This window comes from Panthera leo, chromosome B1 (assembly GCF_018350215.1).
Source record: "Panthera leo isolate Ple1 chromosome B1, P.leo_Ple1_pat1.1, whole genome shotgun sequence".
NCBI classification, from domain to species: Eukaryota; Metazoa; Chordata; class Mammalia; order Carnivora; family Felidae; genus Panthera; species Panthera leo.
This window is the reverse complement of record NC_056682.1, coordinates 127,632,657-127,660,005: the sequence shown is the minus strand read 5'-3', so window position 1 is coordinate 127,660,005 and position 27,349 is coordinate 127,632,657. Positions and strand designations below refer to the sequence as shown.

At 34.5% G+C, this 27,349-nt stretch overlaps 1 protein-coding gene across 2 annotated transcripts in view; it reads left to right on the top strand.

Annotated features, from left to right (window-relative positions):
• Positions 1-27,349, top strand: part of GRID2 (glutamate ionotropic receptor delta type subunit 2) — a 1,444,174-nt gene that overhangs the window by 753,480 nt on the left and 663,345 nt on the right. Inside the window, exons 3-4 of one of the 2 annotated variants that reach the window (XM_042935881.1) lie at positions 259-543; positions 17,282-17,487. In XM_042935881.1, the coding sequence (XP_042791815.1) occupies positions 259-543; positions 17,282-17,487 (491 nt within the window). The remainder of the gene's footprint in view (positions 1-258; positions 544-17,281; positions 17,488-27,349) is intronic. The other variant, XM_042935882.1, reaches the window with a different exon arrangement.

Here is a 27,349-nt window from a genome sequence, read left to right as displayed (position 1 = left end):
TTTGCCCCCTTTACAGATGACAAAACTGAGACCAGGAAAAGCTAAATAATTTGTACAAGGTCAAATAGCTAATAAGGGCAGTTTGTTAGCTGAATCCCAATAGCACTTTTTAATTTGAGGATTTCTTCATGGACATGTTCATTAAAAAAAAAAAATCCATAGTTGTGTAATAAGTCCATAAATTTTATTCACAGTTATTCCCAAAGGGAAGTTATATGAAACCCAGAGACATTTAAATATTACTGTGATTTCTTACAGCCTGTGAACTTATGAATCAAGGCATCTTGGCCCTGGTCAGCTCCATTGGCTGCACATCGGCAGGTTCCCTCCAGTCTCTGGCAGATGCCATGCATATCCCCCACCTCTTCATACAGCGCTCAACAGCTGGGACCCCGAGGAGTGGCTGTGGACTCACCCGGAGCAACAGGAATGATGACTACACTCTCTCTGTTCGCCCACCTGTCTACTTAAATGACGTTATCCTGAGAGTGGTCACAGAATATGCCTGGCAGAAATTCATCATATTCTATGATAGTGAATACGGTAAGTGATTGGGATTTGCGTGAGTTTTGTATGCTGGTATTTGCATGGCAAGCCACTTAATTAAATCTTGAAAAACTTCAAGGAACTTATCCATTGTTATCTGGTTTTTTGTTGTTGTTGTTGTTCTGTCATAATCTTAAAAAATCTAGCAGGAAGAACAAAAAGTTTCCTTAAGGCTTTCAGTTCAGTCGTTTATATTAAATCACTTTGAAGTCAAATTAAAAAATACCTCTTCCTAATGCTCAGTTTGTAAATGTTTCTAAAGGCAATCTAACTCTAATATATCTTGATTTTTCAAATAATGAGAAGTCATAAAGACAATAATGTCTTTCTCCCTTTACAAAAAACATTTATATCTTTATGTAATAATAAAACACCATTTTGGACAGATCCTGGAACATTGAAAATAAATGCCTGTTTGTATTTCTTGGTTCCAAAAAATCCAAAATCTAACACATCTTGCTTACATGCTTACACTCTTTGGAGTCACTGAGACTATATTGCTTTCTAGTTCTCATGGCATATTGTCTACAATATGAAATTCCACAAAATGCCGAGTGGTATAAAGACAATTTATATAACCTCCCAAGATGAAACAAAGCATTTGCACTAAATTTCCTGCAATTCAAGGAGAAGGTACTTTGTTTCAGTATTTTTACTTATGTTACATTAAGAAAAGTAAGTAAAAATGATAGCTATATTTTTTTTTTCCTGAATGAATGTTTTCTAACTGACTGAACCCAAGGATGTTCAAATGTAGTTTCTCTCCAATTTTTGTCATTAGGGGGAATAGAGATGGATATAATCAAATGAGATAAAGCTAGCAGGTCTTCATAAGAATATATGTTTGAAACATGTTTCTTTAGAGATTTGCCTTAAAGAAGAGTCTCGGAAGATTGTCTTCCATTCATTATGGATGGATCTAGTTTTTATTTTTTTATGTTAAAAAATCAAGACGATTTCACCCTCTATAGGGCAACTTATTTTTTCTTAGCAAATAAATAAATAAACACTTAAGAATAATGGTTTTCTTGTCATCATCTACCCAGAATTGTCAACGATATTGGAGAAGTTAAACAAGAGCAAGCCAGAAAGTGGCATCAATAGAAATGTGCACAAACAGTATGGCAGAAATCTGGAAAGCATCAAATAAAGCTCCTGTGGAGGAAGAGCAAGTGGCAGTTACATTTAGCCCAAAATATTCAAAGGTCTCCTGGGGTTTTGGCAGCCAGAGCAGAATTAAAGTTGACGGGTAGATTTCAGCCAGAAGTCTATGGCACTCTCTAGAAGCAGACTTGTCTCCAGGACGGAAATCCTTATTTTTGTTGCTTAGTTCATATTATTTAGGGATCACGGAACAAAGACCAAAACTGAAATGAATAAAATAAACAAAAAGAAAATAAAACATAATTGGCTCATCAATAAAAGTAAAGATGGGACACAAGTTTGAAATTCCCTGACAGGATTCCTTAGTGGACACAGTAAACTCTACCTCTGGAAACCATATGTTGAGTATGCCTTTGTCAGTTTTTTTCCAGTCAGGTTATCTATTATTTTTATGACCTTTCAAATGGTGTTCTTATAATCTCCGTTCAAGCATAACTTGAAATAATTAATTTTTAAACTGTGAATCTTTCTTGGCACGGGGAGTGGGGGACATTTTTTAGTTAGTCCTGTCAGAATAGTTCAATAATATAAAGAACAGAAAAGTGATTTTTGATGAAAGTTTTTTACAACATTAAAATGAGATTTTTACTCTCTCATTATAAATATCCATGAGGAAAGAAAATCCCTTGCCATCTTGTTTCCAAGTCCTTACATGGATTACAGTTAGGAAATTCTTATAAGAGAAGACATTTTTATTACTGATAAGGTAAATGTTTTTGAAAATGTACACTAAATTCAGAGTCATAGAGAATCGTTTACATACATTTGAAGTCCCTTATTCTCTTTTCCACTATTTTCCTTTGAGTAAATAAGATGGCTATAAATGCAATGTATGACTGAGTCCTCTGTTAGAAGCAGGTTTGTTTTAGAAATAATAATACTAAAAAAAAAAAAAAGTATTTTACTCTGATGATACACTTGCTTTTGACTTACTTTTTAATTTAATAATTCATGAAAAATCACCCTGCTTGTATCCTTAAAATTATTTCCAGTAATACTCTTGTTTAATAAAAGAAAATTTCACTTTGATACTCACAATAAATCTTGCTGGTAAAGAACTGGGCTAGAGTCCAAAATAAACATCAAGCTATCCAAATACCTTCTACCTTGAAGAGGGTTACATGTATTTACATTTCCATTCATCAATGTCATCATTTTAAGTTCAAACATTGGAATTATACTTGACTTTTATCTTGGTTATCAGGAATTGCTTTCATTAAAGAATGGATTAAGCATCATCTGTGGATGAAATAAGTCAGCCTACTGGAGCCAAATGTTATTGAAGATGTATTTTGCTTATAAAAATATACTTGAAAAATAAGAAAAAAAAAAAGAATAGGCTTCTATATCCAGTTAATTAGAGAAACACTTTTTTCAAAAGCAGTTAATTATGATTAAGGGCACAGTATAAAAGGCTACTTTAAATTCCTTAACAAAGAAAATTCAAGTCTTTGATTCTAAGTAAATGGATGAAACCGGAAAAAAAAATGTGGAAACTTTATTTGAATGGATTGATTCAAGACATTTTTAAAAGGCTTGAAAGAGTTTAGGAAGTGATGAGCTTTTTAAAAACTGTGTCATTTAAGAAATATTCATTGCTCACTTGCTTAGTGCAATGCAAAATATGAGATAAAAAGTTTTACAGAATGTAGTCTTAGCCTTTAAGAAGCTTACAATTAACAAAAGAGGTAAAATATTTATGACCCTTTTAATGGAGAAAATAGTGTGTTAAGTCTCGTGAATGGTGCAAAGTGAATGCAAATGATGTGTAATGAAGAAGGTGTTGAATTTTTGGTAGCAGTGATCAAAGAAGGCTTTACGGGTGGACTTTAACCTTGAATGTTGCCTCAAAATCCTAGCTAACTTTCACAGTGTATGAGAGACAGTCACTCAAACAGAAAGTGTGAACAAGTATTCCAGCAAGAAAAATATTAAAAATATTATCTCTGAGTGTTTAATTGGCCAGGCCCTAAACTTAAGTATTTTACATTAGCTCATGTAATCTCAAAAGCTCTATGAAGTTGGTAATACTATTATCACAATTTTACAAATAGGAAAACAGGGGGGAAAAACTGAGTAACTCGCTCACAAAACACAACTAAGGTAGTATCTGAGCTGAAATTTAATGAACTATTACCCAAGAATATAATTAATAGGGCTAATCTTACAGAGAGCATTTATTATACCCAGGGTCTATTCCAAGTGCCTTGCATGTATCATCTCATTTAAGCCTCATAGCTGCCCAGCAGCCTGCTGTGGTAGATAATGACGGTGATGGTGATGATGATGATGATTTTTGCAAATGAAAAGAACATCAGGTAACTTGCAAATAAGTCGAGAAGCCTGAATTCAAACAATGATAGTCTCATAGTAGTCCTGGCTTTCAACCATTAGAGTATTTTGATGCTGTAGAAATAAGGATAAGATTAATTTCTGACAAACTGTAAATTTTTTTAAAAATTACAAAAGAAATACATAGAATCATCGTTATTAAAGAGAGACAATGACATCAAGCCTGCAGATCTTTAAAATATTAGTATCATTCAAGGAAAAAATACTGTATGTCAGTTTGGAAGATTTGGTTATCATTGGAAGTATGGAAACAGGACAGCCATTGGGCCAAAGTAGGCTGATTCATCAGCACAAAGAGGTACTTGCCTGCAAAATAACCTTCCTTCCTTTCAGATTTGCCAACAAAATGCCAAGTTTATTTGAGAGACCAATACTTCCAGTTGAAAAACTACATTTTTCAGGCTCTCTTACCTCTTGGGGCTGTTATATAATATCGTCAAGAACTACAAGGCATCTGAGATTTTACCCTACTTACAAGCTAACTTGTGTGAGCTTGCATCAATTTCATGGGTACTGGCAGTAAGCACTATAACTCCTTTAGAGAGAAAGAGGACTTTAATACTCATAGTGCAGCAGGCAGCATGAGCCTCAAGTTAATGTTGGTTCCTCTTGACCTCATGTCTCACAGGGCTATGTGGAGCCACTCAGGCGGATGCTATACATGAAACAGGCTCATATGACAGCTAAGAAACCCCTGGCTTAGGGAATATGTGTCTTTTATGATGGGCTTCTAAGTAAACATGCTCGGTATATGTCCCAGAAAAAGAGACTATCTTCATTGTAAATAAACCTGTCTTCTCTAGGGAGAGCTGCTCCTTCCATAATGCGCAATAAGACATGAAACCTATGGAAATTGTCTCCCGAAAATATTCATTCTTTGCTTCTACATTGTTGACTTCTGGCAAATTTCCCCCTAAATATGCCAGTCCTAAGACCACTCTGGTTAATCTTACTGACAGGAAATAGGATCAAATCTATTCAATTTGTCTCCTCTGCATTTATTTAAAGACACTATAAACAAGATTTTAATGAGCAAGATTGATCACAACTATGCCCCTCAGGGTCCAGGACTTAAATAAATCCCATGAACTGTCAAGACTCTACTTTAAAAAGTCACAGAGCTTCCTCCTTAAATTTCTGCATAAACCATTTTACTTGGCCAGAGGCTTTGATCCAAGTAAATAGGATTTATTTGTGATTGCAAAGAGTCTGCCTGTCTCACAAGGAGAAATTCTGTCATGTATAACTACCGTGGCCAGTGGTTTAGGCTGACCTGACTGACTTCTAAGGATGAAGTGGTACCATTGATCATTTCAGTGAAATTTAGGGGAAAAAAATTCTAATTGGACAGCTCTGATCATAGGGGAAACTACCTGTAGGTATACTTCAGTAACAAGTCCGGTATGGCTCCATATGGCTCCCCCATATTACTATAAGTAGCCTCATTTTAGAGCTATCTCAATAAAGTACTACATTTTCTGCTGCTGGCATTTACTTAAACAAGTTCTCATTGCCACCCCTAATGAGTGACTCATGTCTTCAGGAAGGAGGTAATGTTCATATAAGAACAATAGTTCTGGAAGTGGATATGACGTTCCTGGTGTGGGAGTAGGGATGGAGAGATGGAGGTTAGAAAAGAGAGGAAGGAAGTGTTACTTACATTGCTGGGACCCCTGAGTGAGACATACATCAGTAGGGCCTTCAATATGACTTCTTGCCAACTAGTAGTTCTGAGTTCTCAATTCATATACAATATTTGAGTCCAGCTCTAGTTTAGGAGGCACAGCCTGAGGGCAGTCAATACATTCTGTCTTTATTGTCTATCTCAAGGGTTAGGAACCTACTATTGGGCCTGAAACTTCTTTTTGTAAATAAAGTTTTATTGGAACACAACATGTTCATTTGTTTACATGTTGTCTATGTCTGCTTTTGAGCTACAATAGCAGAGTTGAGCAGTTGCAATAGAAACAAAACCCAGAAGCCTAAAATATTACAATCTGGCCCTTTTAAGAAATTGTTTACCAATCTCTGTTCTATGGCATTAAAACTAATATTGAGGATACAAATTAGAAAGTAGGTGCATCTCTGAATCAGGGTAGACTGGAAAAGAACACAAGGTAACCTTTCATGATAACACAAATATTCAATATCTTGTTTTTAGTGGTAGTTACAGGGCAATACAATAAATTCTCTTTGAACTACACAGGTAAGGTCTGTTTGTTTTATTGTATGTAAATTATATCTCAACCAAAACTTAGAAGACACACTAATTCATCAGATATTTGAAGAAGAAAAAAGGAAAAAGGTGTAAAAGCAACAGTTTTAAACTAAATAGCGTAACTGAATCATGATCATTTAGAGTTTATGGAGTCATAGAAAAAATTCATTTAGAATTGAATGTAGTAGACTCCTAGAACCTGAATTTTATAATAGATCAAAATGACTAGAAGAGTTTTTTAATCATCAGAAAACCTGAGTGCCATCACAGGCTCCTGGAATCAGAATTGTTGCAGGGTGCCTGGGTGGCTCAGTTGATTAGATGTCTGACTTTGGCTCGGTCATGATCTCATGGCTCATGGGTTCAAGCCCCATATTGGGATTTCTGCTGCCAGCACAGAGTCCACTTCAGATCCTCTGACTAACCCCTCCCAAAAATATATAAACACTAAAAAAAAAAAAAAAAAAAAAAAATTGTTGCAAGGTATGCGTCAGCAACATAAGTATTTTAATACTCTCCAGGGGGTTCCAATACTGTCAGCTTTGTTCCTCTAGAAGGCATTTGGAAACAAGAAATTTCAGTAGACCTCTTCTTCAGCATCTTTGATTCATAGCATTGTTTCCCCTTCCAGAATATTCCAAGGGAGAAAGAACACATTATATTTTGAAGGAGCCTATTTCACATTTGTACAATGGGTATTTCTAGCTGTCAAAAAAACTTTCTTTATGTGAAACTTAAAACACTAATATTGGACAAAATGATCCATTTTTGGATAATATAAAATGAGAATGATTTTGCTGAAAATCATTTATCAATAAGTGAAGAAGATGAATATGCCCCCTGAACCCTTCTTAGTATTCTACTGCATAAGTACCATTTTCAACATGAGCAATTTCCCAATTTCAATGTGTTGTGCTTTTCAAATATTCCACTTTTCTAAATGTCTTTATCCCTATCTATTATGTTTTTTAATACCTTTGTATATGCTCTGATACATTTGCTTTTTACACAATACACCAACTGCTATCTTATTGCCTAAGAGAGCGGAGTGAATCCTCTCTTTTTAGGAAAACAAGACACACACTTGTACTTTGTGGTTTTTTAATAATTTCTTTTTTAAAAAAAAATTTTAATCTTTATCACTTAAAGATAATTGTATCACTTTTCATTTTCTTCACTTATTGATGTTTTGCAGCAAATTACCCTTCTAATTTTGCATCTCAATTTGCTTAGATTTCAACCAGATCTCCAGGAGGAAGTTTGGTCAATTAGGTGGAATATGATATTAAGGAAGGCTCATTAAAAGCAATTGGTAGTAGTCCAGGGTAGGCTCACTATCAGAGAGGTGTATGCAAGGAATTAGTTGAATGCACTAGCCAATGGCTAGATTCCAGAATCAAGGAACTGACAATATACAGAAACCATAAAGTTATAGAAAGCTATAGAAGTAGGTAGTTCTTAAAGTAGAATAAAAGCAGATATATTGCTTTAATGGGAGGATTCCATTCTGAGAGTATTGATGAGAGAAAAGTTGAATTTCATAGCCAGGAGGACTGAATAGAACTGATTTACCAGAGTGACATATGGAGTGAAATTGAAGGGTGCTTCAGTGAATGAACTACTTGAGTTCCTTAATATCCTTTACCTAAAACAATATTGGTCCCACAGCCCAATACTGGATTTGATCTATTGATAGATCTATTAGATGGATCAAGTTATGAAGACTAGAAGTGTAACACAATGACAGGGATCTAAGCAGATTTTTACAGTAATGACATGGAGACATGAACTTATTGAAAGTAATTAGATACTTTACCATAATCTATTACATAATCTCTACTTCAGTTTATGTATTGGTTTCATTCTTAAGCAAGAGAGATGGCATTAGTGACTCCAAGCATATCCTTACAGATTATTACACTAAAGAAAGACCCTTTCCCTGCTTTGTCTGTATAGCAAATATCATACATGTAGGTATGTATCTATGCATCAAATCTCAGGCCATATTTGGGTCCTTTGCTATTCCCTTAATCAAATAATTTGGTCAGGCATTTGGTGGACTCTCAGTCACCAACCTGAATTATGTGATGGGTGAATTACCTCTGGGTGAAGGGTAGGCATATATGGGCCCATGTTCTTCTTTTTCCAGTTAAGGGAACCTTGCTTATAAGAAAAAAAAATAGTTAAGCATTAATTAGATCATTTTATTTTAATTAAGTTAATTTAAAATTTTAATTTAATATTAAATTGACATATATGAAATATTTTAAAACTATAAGTACTTGTCTTTATAATTCAACATTTAAAATTATTTCTAAAACACACACCTATTAATTCTAGTTTGAATTTGTTTTTGTTTGTTGATTTTGGTTAGCTGGAACTTATTTATGTTTTCAACCTTTCTGACATTTTCCTTAGTGCCAGGATAGTATATTCTCTTTTACAATAAGTTTCTTGGCCATATGTAAATTTCTGCTCTAATTTGTTAAACAGAGTACTTCTGAAAATCAGAGACCTTAAAGTGCATAATAGGTGTTGATAAAATATCTTAGTATGGAAATGATTAAATGAAATATACATTTCTCTCTTTATATAGAAATAAAATATTTTAATACCCATCGACACGAAAGCAAAGAAAAAAAAAGAAAAACAAAACTCAACTCTAAGGATTACTAAATGAGTTACTTATGGGCTCTCCTGAATTCTGAAAACATTAGTTTAATGATTCCAAATTAAGGGTCAATACATAATCGAGTGACCTGAGGTACTTACACACTACCATTAAGTAGATCAGTGTATCACCCTTTCCTTACAATTACATTGCCATATGTTAAGCCCCTTTGAAATGAACACTGGCTGATCATCCTCATGAATGCATTCCAAGGAATAACATTTATTCCATGCATCTTGATGCAGGCTTAATCAAGGCCCGTAAAATGGACACATTCCTCTTAATTGATTGCAAATGTTTATAATTACCCTGAGAGTTTTTTTCAAATGTCTAATGACTATAATATTATTAACTATCTCTCTAGACAGTCTTAAAGCTGTTTATTGCTCATTTGGCCACTTTCCAACTTTCAGTTCTCTCATTTACTTCAATGTGCGTCAATAAGCGTATAATTAATCCAAGCATCTTATTGAACTATTTCTTTTCCTTTAGTACGTATTATGCCGAGTAGTTAAAAATGATATATTGAACTACTTTGGATTTGTTCTTAGTCAAATGTCCTTATTGATCAGCATTACTGTAAAGATGACTCTCATACTAAAACACTATGATCTAATGCTAAAATAGTAAGTTCTCATTAAATAGAAAATCTTAGTGATGGGCCACTGTTGCTAGACTGTCACCTCAAAATCTAAGACAGCATATTATGTTTTTTTTTTTCCTAAATACACTACAAATGGCAAGGAAATACTCAGTGGAGACTTAAACTCCCTTTGAAGTAAGGGTTCTTCTAAATAAAAATTTTTAAATCACTCAGTGGTTGAAAGACTTATTTTCTCAGGAAATGAGGCATTTTGTACAGTATGCTTTGCTATCTATTCATATGTTGGGAAAAGGCATTCAGCTCAATGATGTAGCTCACATATCTGGCGACATGACATATTCCTTTTTATCTAAAAAAAAAAGTCACAAGATTCTACATAGTAATTTTAATGCTCAGAATTCTGTCATCATTTCAGAAACTCTAGGATTGGCTGAATGCAGTGCTAGTCTCCTGCTCCAAGTGAGGTCTTCAATCCATTAAGTGGTCAAAATGATTAAACATGCCTAATCTACTCAAATGAGGGAGAGAGATGAGTAGAGGAGAAAAAAAAATCAAAGACTTAGTGACAAATCTCTTTTCCTACCAAATTCAGTATTTTAAATTGGATATTTGAATATAATGATCTTGAGGAATACCATCTGATATATTCCAGATAATGTCACTAAATTTAGTTAAATTGCAACTATAGTTTGGAAAATGAGTAGTCAAGTGAGATTCTTCTATCTACCGTAGGGCCTGTGTTATCATCAGATGGTATAATAACAAACTCCTTGAGGGCAAGGACTGTTTTTTGTCTTGCTCAAACATTCTTTCAAAGTGCTTGGCACATAAGAATTGATTCTAAAAGGGATCTATTTGGATGCTGACCACTGGTTTGCAATGTACAACAGGATATCGTACTAATGGTTTGGGGGTCAGTTTGGACATGTATTTATACATTAGATTCTAATGTAGCCTGGGATTTCTCTATCCTAATTAATTAAATTTAAACCATTTTTAATATAGAGATTACATTTAATCTCACATTAGTAACCATGATAAAGTCATTATTTTACATAATTTAATAAAATAAATAATTGAGCTTTAATCAGCCACTACCTCTTGGAGAGTTTTTGTGGGAAATGGTCTGAATAGGTTACACAATTCACAGATGTCAGAGAAGTTGACAGTTGCTATAATGTCAACTTCTGAGGATGTTACCTCGATCAACTTTTAGTCCTTATAAAGATTTCCTTTTTTCATTTTTTTCACAGAAAAAGATAGCAGAAGAAAGTTAAGAACAAATGGGACTTTTGACTGGGTTAATAAAGTCTTGATAATGAAAATGTACCTTGCTTAGAAATTTGTGCTTAATAAACTGCTTTAATATTTCACAAAGCCCTATTTCCTTTTATCAGAACAACCCAGTGATTTGTTTAAACATGTTTCTTTTCATCAGTAAGGTGTAGTTAGTTGCTATTAACCCTATGTTTCCATTCCTGGCTTCCATTTCTTTTATTGGCATTAATTACACTGAATCCTAATTACCTGTGTAAGTTATCCTTTGCTCCACTAAACTGGATGTATCTCACGGATAGGAGCTGTGTTTTTACCTTCATCACCAAACTATCATATATTTACAAAAAAGGTTTTGTATTAGTCAATACCCTTTCTCTTGAAAGGGACAAGAATTCACTTCAAACTAAGTGAGCAAAAAAAAAAAAAAATTTTTTTCGTTGACTCATGTAGTTGAGACGTCTAAGGAACAGCTGCCTTGCCTCTGTTTTACCTCACACATTGGCTTCTTTCTCAGCTTCTCTCTAAACAACACTGGCTGCGCAGTCCCAAAAGTACATCATACCACGTGTGATATAAAAAGATTTTTTTTCATTATCCACATATCAAATCTCAGTCCTCATTTGAATCCTGTGACTATCCAGGGATGTGGTGAGCTCAAATTGACCATCCTGGGATACATGACCATCCAGTAATAGAATATAGAACACAATAGAATGTTGAATACAAGGGATGGGGACAGGTTTGTTTCTTAAATGAAAAATGAAGTCTTGTTATTCGTAATAAAGGAGAAGAAATACTGGGAAGCTAAAAACAACAGACATCAACTATGAAATTAGTTCCAAGTCCATAGGGTAGGTGGGCATAAAAGTAAGGATCCGAACCTGATTGTCTGACATCAAGTGTACTGTGTTTTCCATAGATAGTTGTTTCAAAGAAGAAAGATGCAATGGTTTATAAGGGCAAATTACTTATAATGTCAAATTAGCCTGAAAACCAAAACAATAAATGCAAGGAAAATTCCTGGATACATTCTGTCCTGTGCCATCCAACCCCCCCGCCCCCCTTCAGAACTGAAGCACTTATTCCCCAATCTGTGAGAGCACTGACAGCTCAGTCTCAGTACCCTCCCAGGAATTGCCCTCAGCTGAGGAGAACCAACAAACCGAAGCCCATGAAGGATGATCAAGTTTCTCCTTCCACTGGCCCTAACGTGAGAGAACTCTGAGGGCATCCCACTTCCAGGGGTCTGGGCAGATTTGGTTGAGCAGTATCCCCACTCTCCCTCTGCTGACTCTTGCTCCCTTTCCTGGCTACAGAAGCGTTATTCCTGCAGGCTGTTCTTAATAAACATCCTGTACTTCCATCTTTACCTCAGAGTCTGCTTCCCTGGAAAACTCAATCTTCTATAGCTTAGTACGTTTTTCTTAGGCCTGAAAGACAGCTAGTTAGATTAATTAATAACTGAAACCAATTCAGTGTTATTGGGAAGGGTATTCATGTCTGTTATATTTCTTGAGATTTTTATTTAAAATTTGCCTCTATTTAGGGGCACCTGGGTGGCTCAGTCGGTTAAGCGCCAGACTTCAGCTCAGGTCATGATCTCACGGTTCATGGGTTCAAGCCCTGCGTCAAGCTCTGTACTGACAGCTCAGAGCCTGGAGCCTGCTTCGGACTCTGTGTCTCCCTCTCTCTCTGCCCCTCCCCAACTCACACTCTGTCTCTCTCTCTCTTGAAAATAAACAAACATTTATAAATAAATAAATAAATAAATGCATACATGCATACATACATACATAAAATTTGCCTCTATTTAAACAAAATGTAATACACACTACTAGTTAACATGTGAATATCTATTCTTTACCTTCCAGTGTAGCATGAAAAGAAAGAAAATCATTAAGAGCAGTGACAATATGCTAATCCAGGTTCTCCAATAACTACCTTTAAGGGGAGCAAGCAGATCAGACTAAGAGACCATAATCTAGGCAGTATGCATAATGTTTTTGGTATCTACATATATGGGGAAAAGGAGGATCCATAATCTTCATGGCTTTTTCATAGGAGCCTATGAAAGAAAGGGTAAGAAATTGGAGCATTCGTTCTCAAACTGGTTTCCTAAGAATCTTCAGCTGAGAAAATATCTGGGCTTTGTCATTAGAGTTTTTATTTTATTGTAGTGGGGTGGGGCTCAGAAAACTTCTTTTTCAACAAGTTTTCCAGATGATTACAAAATTAAATTCAGTGGACCACCATTTGAAAAGTGCTGACCTAAGGACTAGACTCAAGTATACTTCTCTACTAGTTTTCTATTCCTGCTGTAACAGATGACCACAAATTTAGAGGCTTTAACAACACAAATTATTATTTTACAGTTCTATAGGTTGGAAGGCTGACGTGGAAGCCCATTGGGCTAAAATCAAGATATCAGCTGGTCTGTGTCCCTTTCTGGAGGCTCTTGGGGAGAACCTTCTATGCCTTTTCTAGCTTCTAGAGACCATCCACATTTCTTTGCTGAAGTTCTCCTTCCCCCTTCATCAAAGCCAACAGTGTTACATCTCTTTGAACTTTCCCCAAGGTCAACTCATTCTTCAGTAGTCAGATCTCCCTTTGACTCTCTCTTTTGCCTTTTTCTTCTAATTTTAAGGACTCTGTTATCACCAGATCCACCCCAATAATACAAGATACTCCCCATCTTAAGATCAGGGGATGAACAACCTTAATGCCACCAAGAGCATTAAACCTCTTTGCTGAATAACTTATTCACAGATTCCAGGGATTAGGATTTGGGCTTCTTTGGAAGGTCATTATTTCACATAGCACAAGTTCCTTTACAGTGCCTGGGAAGAAAAGCAATTTTTTCCCTAATCTTATGTTTAATAACTTAGTTAATGAGCCTTCTACCACTTGCTGTTTTAGAATTATCTGGTCAGTAGAATCCGTAATCACTGGAATTACTGAACCGAAACTATATTTAACTTCCTATTGTTAATGAATAGCACTTAGTCACACCCACAGGCCTAGAAGTTCTTGAAGTAAGGCACTATGTCTTGTCTTCTTTCTTTCTATGACTTTTATTTTTATTTCTTGTCAAGGAATAGACACACAGCTGAACAATTGTGATGGTTAATTATGTTCATGAATTATTAAAGCCAAAGGCCCACTCTCTCTTTTAATAACGCTTCCATACAGCAACTAATAGACAGCATGATTCAGATTCTTCTCATATTAAGCTTACCACTTGCCACATGTCGTGGGTGTTTGGTATTATTCTTAAATAAGGAAAGCTGTTACTATTTAATTCCTGCATTTCAAGAGTCTAAAACATCATGCTTGCTATTTTGGGTAACTAGCCAACAGTAAATTTTAGACAATTAGGTTCTATCTCATGGGAAGGGTGATCTCCTAATAAGTGATTATGTACTATTATTATTAATAATAGTAACTGGTGTGTTTTAGACCCTCCACTGTAATTTACACACAGTAGATCAGAAAAAATACTTGAAAGTTTTACGAAGAGATTATCTAGGTAGTGATAACCGGAATTCCAGACTAAGGAAGCAAAGTTGTAATAGCGATCTTGTATCACATCACTTTTGGGGCTATACAACAATATACCATATTACTTAATTTCTGGCCAAAATAAAAGCTAAAAAATGCCATACGGTTTTAAATCAAGAGAAAACTATTTATAAGCTTGTTTGAGTTATACTATCAAACAAGTCACTCTCAGACTTAGACCGCTTTTCATTTTTCACACATAGGTGTTGTCCAGTTAGATTGGTTGTCATCCAGTTAGATCCTCTACTTAAACTTTTAAGAGATTAAAACTGTATTTAGAATAAAATCAAAGCTTCTTTCTGTGTCTCGCCAGGAACCACATAATCTGCCTCTCCCTCTCCATATATCTGCACCCCACTCTGTTCTCCCCTCACTAACTTGGGTGCATCCACACTGGAAGCCTTTATGTTCTTCAAACACAGACTCTTCTCTGCCTTGGGCATTTATCATGCTGTCATCTCTTCCTACTTCTTTGCTTGGGTAATGGCGTCTCATGTTTTAGATCAGTTTAAGTACCAGTTTTCCAGCGAAACCTTCCTTGACTATTATAACTAAACTCGATTCTCCTCGCCACCCTGTCATTATCTACCAGATCACCGTTATTGTTGCTTCGCAAGAACTTAGAGTGATTTGTATTTGTTAGTTTGTTTACTTGCTTACTGTCTGTTTCATTGTGGGGAATGGTATTCATTGTTGTGTTCCTTGAACACAGCATTGTATCTGTATTCAATAAATGCATTTTGGAACATTTTTTTTCCCTCAAAGTTAAGATATGAAATTGCACCAGTATGTTATATCTGTGAACAGAAGATTTCCTAGAACGTTATTGATCTGGAACCTTAAGCTTTGGCCACACTGTTTTCTGGGCATCTTTGTTTATTTCAATGTATTTCTTGTTTGGTTTGTATTACATTTAACTGCACGTTTAAGTGATTCAATATAAAGAAACAACTACTTACAATTCAAAATCAAGGATCTGCTTTGGTGCAAATTGTAAATGTATTTGGTTCTGGGATGGGTCCTAGGCTTCTGTATTTTTAATAAGATTCCCGAGGTGATTCTAATTCATACCAAGGTTTGAGAACACCTGTTGAATGTGTACATGGTCCTATTATATGTCTACCTATATCTGTAAATCTCATTAGCTCTAACCTTTTGTTTAATCCATACTTGAGTATTTTAAACCCTCAGGTACTTCCTGACTTGGACACTTAATGAGTACATAATTAATTATTAATATATTATTCTTGCTTTTACATCTCTTGTGCTCTAGATGAGGCTTTGTTCTGTCAAGCTTTATGATTCTGATATCCTGGATTTATAATATAACAAGGAATGAGATATATAATGTAGAATTTATACAGTAATCTATTTTAAGAGTTTTAGATTCACTAGATAGCATATACTATTTATAGAATTGTTTTAAAAGAAAACTAATCATAAAAAGAAAGCAAGTTATTTTTATTAATTTGTAACCCTGCAAATATAAACTTTCAGTTTGAGCAAATATTGGTTTCCAAATTTGTAGCTATTTGTTTTCTAATTCTATGGGCTTACATATTTTTTTAATTGTTAATGTATGAAAAACACATGAGCTAATTATTGCCCTTGAGAGACAAATTTTACATGCATGCAAACATGTACAATTGGGAATATTGAAGTATAGTCCATTCATAATAAGCAACCTACAATTCTATTTACTTCTTATCTTTCACCAGTTTTTTATTCCCTCAAATCACTCTAAGCCATAGATATATAGAGAAAAATATAGTTTATTATATCATTAAAGCAAATCTGCTATATTAAGATTGTAAAGTTCAGATCCCTTCTATAAACAGCCAATGTGGTGTGAAGAAATATTTGTAGCATTTCAGACACTTATAGTTACTTAAATATACATCAAAATACAATCTTTAAACACTTTTTTTTAGAATGGATTTGATCCTTTTATTTAAATATGAAATAGAGATAGTTTTCATTTGATAATCTTTTAAAACTTTGCTTATTTTGGACTTGTTGTGAATATTTTGTTAAAATATATCTTATAGACAAAGTACATCCCTCATACTCCTAAAAAGAGAACTATCTCCTACCAGGTTTGCTGTATTTGAGCTAAGGAAGTGGTACTCATAAAATGACAAAAGAATGGCTATTTTATTTGTGGTCTAAATGACCTGTAACGCTTAGAAGATAACCTCTCAAAACCCTCTTTCTATTTAGATTGTCAATGTCAAGTCTTAGTGATATTATTGCCTGTTTCTAGAACTGGTAGTAATTTTGATTTAGAGTCATCTGCCATTAATGATATTCATATTTTATCTAAAGTTAATATCACTCTTGAATGCTGAGCAAAATAAATAGACAAATGACTGTCTTCCTCAACTACTTCCCTCTACCCAGTCCTAAGATTTTGGTAGAGGTGAGATAATTTAAAATGCTCAGTGGAGACAAAGAAATTCATTTAAAAAATAATTCCTGGGGCGCCTGGGTGGCTCAGTCGGTTAAGCGGCCCACTTCGGCTCAGGTCATGATCTCACGGTTTGCGGGTTGGAGCCCTCCATTGGGATCCGTGCTGAAAGCTCAGAGCCTAGAGCCTGCTTCGAATTCTTTTTCTCCCTCTCTCTCTGCCCTTCCCCTGCTCTCTCTGTCTCTCTCTGTTTCAAAAATGAATAAACAAAAAATTAAAAATAATAATGCCTGCATTTTTCACATAAACACATTATATCGTACTAAACCTAAAATATATTTGAGAACTCTATCAGCTACTCAATTAGTAGTTTTAAATAGTCTACAATGTGGAACAATAACCTGCATTTTGGTTTGAGTGAAATAGCTTTTATCTACCTTTTGTGCTCTAATTCACATTTCGATGTGCTTTTGATGTTCCTAGATATCCGTGGAATACAGGAGTTTTTGGACAAAGTATCTCAGCAGGGAATGGATGTTGCACTGCAGAAGGTAGAAAACAACATCAATAAAATGATCACCACTCTCTTTGACACCTTGAGAATAGAAGAATTGAATCGCTATCGAGACACTCTTAGGCGAGCCATCCTTGTTATGAATCCTGCTACTGCCAAATCCTTCATCACTGAGGTAAGTGACAATTGTCATGGGGTAGGGATAGGTGAAGAAGTAAATGCTTTGGAATAGACCTAACAGACAGGTTGAAAATTCAGAGAAGTGCTGGAGAATTAACTACCCAATTCTCATTAGCACTCATGGAAGTGGCACTGAATTTCTTGCTCATTGCATTTATCCCACACTGTCCAGTTAATTGCTGAGACTGTTTGTTTTTATGTATTTAAGCACACAGCCAGGACGATTTTAAGAAATCTAATGGGAGTTCAAAAGTGTTGTTGACCCCGAATTACTTTAACATGTTCAAGAATAAATTCTCTAAATTCTCTAACCAATCCTTAAATTTTTGCAAGTCAGAATAGTACCTCTGAGAAAAGATATACTTCAATCAGGCTATTATTGCCAGAACATAACCTATGTTTTACAGAAACATAGAGCAGATTTACTTCTGTGAACTCTGTACAAAGACAAATAATTAAAACTGTCTGAAGCTCTACAAAGTGATGACCATTGTACATTTTATGATGCCGCATCTTCAAAATTTTAATTGTGTCTGTTCATTTGGCTAGAAGTTCCAACACTTTGTAAGAATACAATTAAGACTTTTTAATGATTGGTATAACATCTTTATGTTCTAAAATGCTTGCTATTGCCCTGACAGGATTATTGTCATTTTGCCTTACTTCACGTTTTTATTTTTATGTAGTGCTAGAACTGGTCATGACAGTACATACTTTCACCTGGGTTTTATTATTAGTGTTTTTAATTTCAGTGACTATTTGACTAATACTTTTTTCCTCACTTCTCTAGTAAGCTTTCTTTAGCTCTCAAAGTGCTGCTATAAAGCCTCCAAATTAGGAATGTGCTAGAAATTCTTTGACACTCTATAATATAATTGGTATGAAGGAACTGAAGCAGAATATAAATCACTAAGAAGAATAAAACTTTTGGAAAACTATCAATAATGCCATTTTTTAACATTTTAATAGAGAACTTTGTTATGCAGTTAAGGACATGTGTAGAATATTGACCTTTTCTAATCTATCAAATTACTCAGAGAGTCTCATTGAACAATGAGATGTTTCCACAAGAGAAAGAATATTTCCAATCTTACAGGAGTTGTGTTTTTTTTTCCTTCAAGAAACACAAAATCTGGTAGAAAATTTAAGACAGATACACAAAGACATATAGCATAAATTAGAATCTTAAAATTATAATAAATGAGGCAGAAGCATCTATGGTCATCTTTGGTTGGGGGTTGTGGACATCAGGAAGGCTCATTGAGAAGACACATTAGAATTGGAATTATTATCATTAGTAGGAATTCACAAAAGAAGTGTGATATTCAACAGACAGATACAAGTCCATCTCAGCCACTCTCTATTTATGTGGGGTTGGCAAATTACTTAACATTTCTGAACCTCTGTTTTGTCATAAATAAAATGAGAATACTATATTGGTTTCAACTTATTAAATTTGTAATATAATGAGACATCCTGTATTATGCCTTAAAGGGGGATTTGGGGTGGCACCTAGTAAGTACTTAAGACATGGTAAGTTGTAGGTCATTTTTTTCTAGCATATAGTACGTTCCTAATCACAGCAGGTGCTCAAAAATTACTTGGTGATCTGAAAAGAATGTCAAGATGTGCAAAGACACAGTCATTGATTGTATGCTCAGAATAAAGCAAGTAGTTTTTTGTATAGATTCAAAGTAGGATACACGGAAAAGAGAAGTGACACACACTATGTAAATCATGGATGTAAACCAGATGGCAAAGGCCTACTAATGTCAGGTAACAGTTCATATATATTTACCAAGCAGTCAGAAGTAATGGGCTAAGAAGAGGGACAAGAGGATCAGTGCTTTTGCCAAATCATGATCTTTGCTAGTATTCTGACCACGGTCCCCTATCCTTGACTTTGAACTTTGATACTTATAATAATCTCTTTCCAACTTTGTTCCCAAGCGTATAAAATATATATGTTTTTGTGATTTTCCTGAGACCTCTCTTCTTTCCTCTACCCAGACACCACTTTTCTCCCCCCACTCACTTTTCTTTCACAATCACTGATTTTATGTCTCCAAACTGTACTGTTTCTTCTATAGCCTCAATGACAGGAAGAATGTTAACCTACTCACCTTACCCATCCTAAACTAGCTTTACTATCCTTTGACCTCTAGAGTGGCTCCCATTTTCAATTAACTGTATTCAAACACCTCTCAGCTTGCTTCTGCTCCCCTATGGGTTCCAGGAGCATTTCCCCACTTAGGGAAATAGACTGGCCCTTCAGTACTAGAAACAATTAATTCAAAAGGCAAGCAGCATGGAATTTAGAAGGCATGCAGCATCAAAGGTCTGGAGATACAAAGAATAGTTCTTGACTTAGAGGACCACTTGATCTAGTGGAGGAGGCAAGCTTGTAACTAAATAATAAAATATGAAACAAAAATGCTGTAACAGTGATGAGTAAATGGTTCCTATGGTAGAACTGAGAACCTCTGCAGGGAGCTGGTGTTTGGCAGGAAAAATTTCACAGATAATTTGCTTTACCAGAATTGTGCAAAATTGTTAAGAATTCATTAGGCAGACAATGAAAGGCAAACAATTCAGTGTGTGTTTGCGTCTGTGTGTCTGTGATATACAGACAGTTTTAAAAATAAAATATGTGAATATTTTGTAATTAAAAAAGCAGGAGTCCCTTAGTCTACCTTTTTCTGTCTCCATTAATTATTTCCAGAATGAATTAATTTTTAAAATTTCATTTTTATTTTTAGAATATACATTCACATGATTCAACATTTAAAAATTTCAGAAGGATAACCTTCTGTCACTGTTTCTCAAACACCCAATTATCTTCTCAAAGGAAAAAAAATGTCTTGTGTTGCATTCCAGGTATACACATATACATATACATATACATATACATATACATATACATATACATATCATACATACACCTTTTCACGTTTTATTACACAAATAGTGGTTTACTACATATGTGCCTGAATTGTTGTTACTTAGTAACATCTAACAGCTCATTCCATTGAGATCTATGAAGTGCTCTTTATAATTTTTAATGGTTATATAATATTTCATTAATAGATGAAGACACTCTTAGCTTTTTTCCCCATTTCTACTTACTCTGGTGAGTATTATTAGTTGACTTATTATTTTATCATCTACCTATTTCATTTTTGCTATTATAAATGAAGACTTAGTTCATTGACTTCACCCATATTCACAATCTCTTCTCACCTTTACTCCACTGCACCTGCTGTGGAAAAGGCATGGTGTCCCTGAAGTCACTTCACGGCTCTCGTACTTTTCTGCCTCCCTATTACTTTACTTTTATATTGGATGTGTTAAGAGCATATATATTCTACTCTGTAACCATAAATAAACCTTTCATGCCTTGGCTAAAAGCTGATTCTATAGGATGAAAATCTATAAATGTGCTTATACTTTTATTACTATGAATATTTTTCACTGAACAACAAAGTATTAGGATATGGTTTATTGAGGGCCTTTTCTCAGGTTTTTCATTTGAGTAATTACTTTCTTACATTTTTTTTCTTCATTTTATCTTTGTTGGCTATTTAAAATCTAAACTCCTGTCTTTAGAGGCAAATCTCCAAACACCTACTAATTTCCTGCCTAAGGTCTTCCCTCCCAAAGCCCTTTCTTTTCTATGCTATTTTTGGCACTTTCTTCATCACCCACTCATCTGGGTCAGATCTACAAATTCTTGGATCTCATGTCTTCTAGTCTCTTAGTTTCCTATATTGCCTGAGAATATCCTCAAGTAACTACCGAAAGAAGGGTATGTGGAGTTAGACTTCATCATTCTATTTATGAAAATATATTTGTTCTAACTTCATATTTCATGAATAAGTTGGCTAATTATAAACCTCTAGTTCAAAAATCATTTACCTCAGAACTTCATTAGCATTAATTTATTGTACTCTGGCATTCAGTCACCTGAAAAGAAATCCAATGGATGTTTGTTCCTACTTGCTTGAAGGTTGCTTGTTGTTCGTGCTTTGAAATTTTGGGAACTTTATTTTTAATGTTTTCAAATTTCACAATTATGTGTCTAAGTGGGTTTCTTTTACCATCCCTTTAACTCTGTGCTTTCTAAGTCTTTTTTTTCCCTTTTAACATATAAAGTAGCTTTGACTTCTCAAACGTTAATCCTTAGAATTTTTAAGTTTTATTTTCTCACATTACCTTTTGTAAAGTATTTTTTCCTTAGTTCATCTTGATCTATTTCATATTGCATTTGTTTTCAAATGTTGTATGATCCTTGCTTGACATTTATATTTAGGAATTAATAAGTTGATTGAAAGTTGTACATATGAAGACACCTTTTGGCTTGTCCACGGGCGAGCTTCCATTTAAACTGAACAAACGGAACACTGCCATTTTGCTGGAGATGATGCTAGATTTTATATGTATGTTTATGTGTGGTCTTTGTTTTAGGATAGTAATGTCAACACTAGTGTCCCCAATTTAGCCCAGATGATCTACTTTTTTTTTCAAATTTTATTTATTTACTTGGGGAGAGAGAGAAAGAGTGAGCTGTGGAGGTGCAGAGAGAGGGAGAGAGGGAGAGAGACTCCCTACCAGTGTGGACCCTGATGTGGGCCCTGAACTCACAAACCATGAGATCATGATCTGAGCTGAAATCTAGAGTCGGATGCTTAACCAACTGAGCCACCCAGGCACCCCATATATTTTTTTTTAGAAAAGAATTTTATATATATATATATGTATATATATATATATATATATATATATATATATATATATACATATATATGTATATATATATGTATGTATACATATACATATATATATGTATATATATATGTATGTATACATATACATATATATATGTATATATATATGTATGTATACATATACATATATATATACGTATATATATATGTATATGTGTATATATATATGTATACACACACACACACACATATACACACACACATATACATTAGAAAAGAATTATATATATGTACATATATACATATATACATACATTATATACACATACACACACACACACACACACACACATATTATTTTGCATGAGACAGTGTGTGAGAAAGCCATTGTGAAAATCAGTATGCATTTAACTTGAGTCAGTCCTCTTTATTCACTAATAGTGTATTTGCAAATTTGCTTACTCGCTAAAATTTACTTGTAATTTGAAAATCAATACAAGAGATGTTTCACAAGTAATTCACAGAAATGTGCAGAGATGAGAAAAATTTGAGTTGCCTGACAGCCCAGATTCCCATCTACGATTGAACAAAGCTGTGCTCTGCATTCTTATTTTGGCTCTTATACTGTAAATGAATGTCCTTTTTGCAGTTTATTTAGTGTCTTTTTCTTTTTTTTTGCATTTTTTGTGCCATTTGTTGCTGATTTCACTGTTTAAAATGGCCTCCAAGTACAGTGCTTGAAGTTCTGCTTTTACTGAGATGTGTCTTACTAAAAAAATACCTGTTCAGTAGGGTTCATTCAGGCATGAGTCCCCTTGGCCATGAGTTCAATGTTAATGAATCAACATGCTATTGGTTGTTTGTGTTGTCCTGTCCAATCTTATATGTTGAAATCCTGTGCTCACTGTGATGGTCTTTGGGAGCTGCTTAACTCCTGAGGATGGAGTCCTCATAAAAAGGACCAGTGCTGTTCAAAATGCTAAAAAGAACCCTGCAGAGCTCTCTAGCCCCTTCTGCCGTGTAAAAACACAAGAAGTCTGTAATCCAAAGATGGCCCTCTTTTGCATGGTGCAACCATGCTGGCACCTGCCTAAATTACCAGCTGGGAGAACTGGGAGAAATAAATTTTGGCTTTTCATAAGCTACCCAATCTGTGATATTTTGTTACAGAAGCCCAAATGGATTGGACACAATAATATATATACAACATGTAGTAATCATATTTACAATAAATATTCAATAAAATGTCTTTAAATAGAAGCGTAAATAAAACCAGAGGCTTGTAGGAACCAAACCTTGTATTTCCCCTAGGAGCAGTGATTCAACATTTATTAATTCCATGTTCTCAGGAAATTTATAGAACATAACCACTGGGAATGATAAGAATTCACTCTGTTCTTATACTTTTCAGCTCCCATCTCACTCCTGCCTTCCATTTGGCTTGGCATTTGTCAAGTATCAAAATTTCTAGGGCTCAGCAGGGGAGAGGGCTTTCTGCTGCTATGTCTTACAACAATAACTAGTCTGTGGCTCGTTCTACCACATTTCATCAGATATCATTACTTCGTCTGCTTTTCTTTTTTCAGTAATTTGTTTAAAAACACTTTTCTGGGGAGTCTGGGTGACTCAGTCAGTTAAGCATCTGACTTCAGCTCAGGTCATGACATAGCATTTCATGAGTTTGAGCCCCATATCAGGCTCTCTCCTGTCAGTGAAGAGCCCACTCCAGATCCTCTGTCTCCCTCTCTCTGACCCTTCCTAGCTCATGCTCTCTCTAGTTCAAAAATAAATAAACATTAAAAAAAAAAAAAAACACTTTTCTGATGGCCTTTTCCCTTTTGCCTCATGGTTATTGGTTTATGTACCTATTCAACTCCTTATATTTTATTCGGGGTTAGGATGTGATCCCTTTAACCTTTTTGAGTTGCAAATTCCAGCATGTTCTTTAAGGTTTTTAGAGTTGCAAACTAAACAAACATAAGGTATTTTATGAACCATTGTTACAATTTTTAGGAGATAATATCATGATATTTAGATTTGGAAAGTCCAGCGTGCACCATTTTGTCCAAATTCCAAATTTATAGTTGAAAAAACTAAAGGCCTTGGGGCACCTGGACCTGGGTGACTCAGTCGGTTGAGCCTCTGAGTTCTGCTCAGGTCATGATGTTGCCTTCTGTGAGTTTGAGCCCTACATAGGGCTCTGTACTGACAGCTCAGAGCCTGGGGCCTGCTTAGGATTCTGTGTCTCCCTCTCTCTCTGCACTTCCCCTGCTTGCATTCCATCTTTCTCTCTCTCAAAAATAAATAAACATTGAAAAAAAAAAAAAAAAGAAAAAACTAAAGGCCTCTCCAGAACCAATCAGTATTGATCTCTAACTTCCTCCAGCAATGTTTAACACCTTCGCAGCTAGTGCTGATTATGGATGGTAAGGGACACTCACAGTTTGAAAACAGCAAAGTTGTCTTTAGGTCAAAGGCTACAGATTGTCAGATTCTAAGAGAAGTATTTGTAGAAATAACTTACCAAGGATTAGATGATGGATAGAAAGGCAAATGAAACTAGAAAGAAACTGATGGATTGGGATAAAAGGAGAGATAGAGGGAGTAAAGGTTATGGTGAGGGCAGAGGTTCAGTAAGCACCTAAGAGAGAGAGAGAGAGAGGGAGATAAAGTCTAGCCAAAGAGGGGGGAATAGCAGAACTCTCACCTTTATCGCTTCCTATACATTCTAAGTGGGCATAGAAAGTTGTTGAAATATTCAAAGGAAATGTTAACTAAAAAGTCAAAAGCATGAGTTTTAAAAAAAAGAAATTGCTCACTTAGTATTGTCATTTAATTGCTAAAGGGAAAAATGGGCATATCAATTCTGTTTGTATCTTTTTTTCTGTCTCTGGAGCAATTATGTGGCACTGAGTTAATTATGCTCCCTTTGAAGTCTTAGAAATTTAATACATTACATGTCTACAGTTAGCGCTCCACCTCTCATTCAAGAGTTTCAAAGCTTTAAGAAAAATACTGCTGTTACGTGCAGCTGAGTAAATCAGCCTGCTGTGATACCGGTAGAAAATTGTTACCACAATGTACCTGCTAGTGTCCTTGAAATTAATATGGTGAAACAAGAGTGCTTACATGGTTTGATTTAAATACGGATTAGGATGATATTTTGAAAAACAATTTTTTTATATAGGATAGATTTCCATTGGAAACGACAGAAGATAATAGCCTTTCTAGAAAGTATACAACAATCCTATATAAATTAGAACTTTTTGGTCATGACTTTAGTTTTCAGGTTTGATAAGAAAATCAGTTCTTTGAAAGCAGGAAGTTTTATTACTTATATGGTAATGAACATCATTTCCTTTTGGAGTTTTTCAAGATTTCAAAAAGGAACCCTGCTGTTACATGAAATCCTTTTATTCTGCAAGGAGAAAAGTGTATTATCTCTTATTCCTTAAACATAGTTTATGAAATGGCTTTCATTTCATTGTATTATATCCCAGAGAACTCTGATCTTGTCAAATAACTTAGAGGCAAAGTTACTTACCTCAAGTATATAAGCAGTTTGCCACAAATAAGCCTTTAGGAGAGTTTAGGAAACAAGTGAAGATATCTTTCTCAATGGATATAGCAAAGTTCTCAGTCATCAAAAGAGTACTCTGAATAATCAAATTACTGTGATGGTTATTTAATAGCTGTTTAAATAACTCAGTATTTCAACAAAAAAGAAATTATTTGAAGACATTATGCAACGTACATTTTTTAAGATGACACTGGTAATAATATTTGAAAAAGGAGCTTATAAAAAATTTTCCCTAAAATGTATCCATTGAATGAAAATCTCTTTAATACTACTGTGTTCATAGATGGCTGCTATGCATTTTTAAACTAAACTTTGTATTGAAATTTAACATATACAAGAATAGTGCACATAAGTGTGTAACTCAAATTTCCATCCAACCAGTGTTTAGGTCAAGAAACAGAACATAAGTGGTACTCTCAGGTTCCCTTTCTGTGTACCACACAGTTATAACCCCCTTAAAGATAACCATTATCCTTACTTTGAACATAGTAAACTAGTCGTGATTGATTTTAAACTATGTATGAATAGGATCATGCTGTATATATTGTTTTGTCTGTTTTCTGTTGTTCAATGTTATATTATGACATTCATCCACGTTGAAATATGTAGGCAAAATTCATTCATTCTGATTGCTTCAAAGTATTTCATTGTATAAATATGCCACCGTTAGTGTAACTTATGGTGATTATTTTTTTTCTAGTTTTATCTTTTACAAATAGTGGTTTTATGCATGTGTTTTTGTTGTGTGTACACTTAGGCGTAGGATTGCTAGCTCATGAGACATCATAAGGTATGTGATTTATTAAAGCTAGATGATACAGACAGTTTTCCAAATTCTCTAGTAGCAAGTGGAAGCATTTCAATTTTCCACTTTCTTACCAACACTTTTTTTTTTGCCCTCTTCATTTTATTTATCCTCATGGAAATGTATTAGGTTTAGATTTTGTCTTTAATTTGCATTTTCCTGATAATTTTTTTTGTATATTTATTGACTTTTTTGATCTATTTTTGTTTATGGAGTGCCCATTCAAGTCAGTTTCCTTTTTTTCCCTCATGACATGTAGAAGTTTTATATATATTAGAGATAAGAGTTCATTGCCAAATGAATATATTTTGAATACCTTCTCCATTGTTTGTCTTCTTATTCCATAAATAGAAATTTTTGATGAACATAAAGTTTATTTGTAATGTAGTCCAGGTTATTAATTTGTTTTCTTTATAGTTAGCAGTTTTTGTCTTTTTGTTTTGTTTTGTTTTTAAATAAAGCTTCCCACTCTAAGGTCATGAAGACATACTCATTATTTTTTTTTAGAAATGTTGTTTTATCATCTACATTTTAATCTGAAGTTCATCTGAAATCAATTGTTTTACATGGTGGATTGTAGGGTAGGGATACATTTATTTTCCATATAGCATCTGCTTTTCATTTTACCTTAGGACCAGGGTGCCTGAATTATGTTGGGGAGGAAGAATTTCTTACGTACTCCAAGGTCCTTCTAGCTGCACTAAGATTCAAATTGGCAAGAGACAGATTAATAGGAGAAAATCTAATT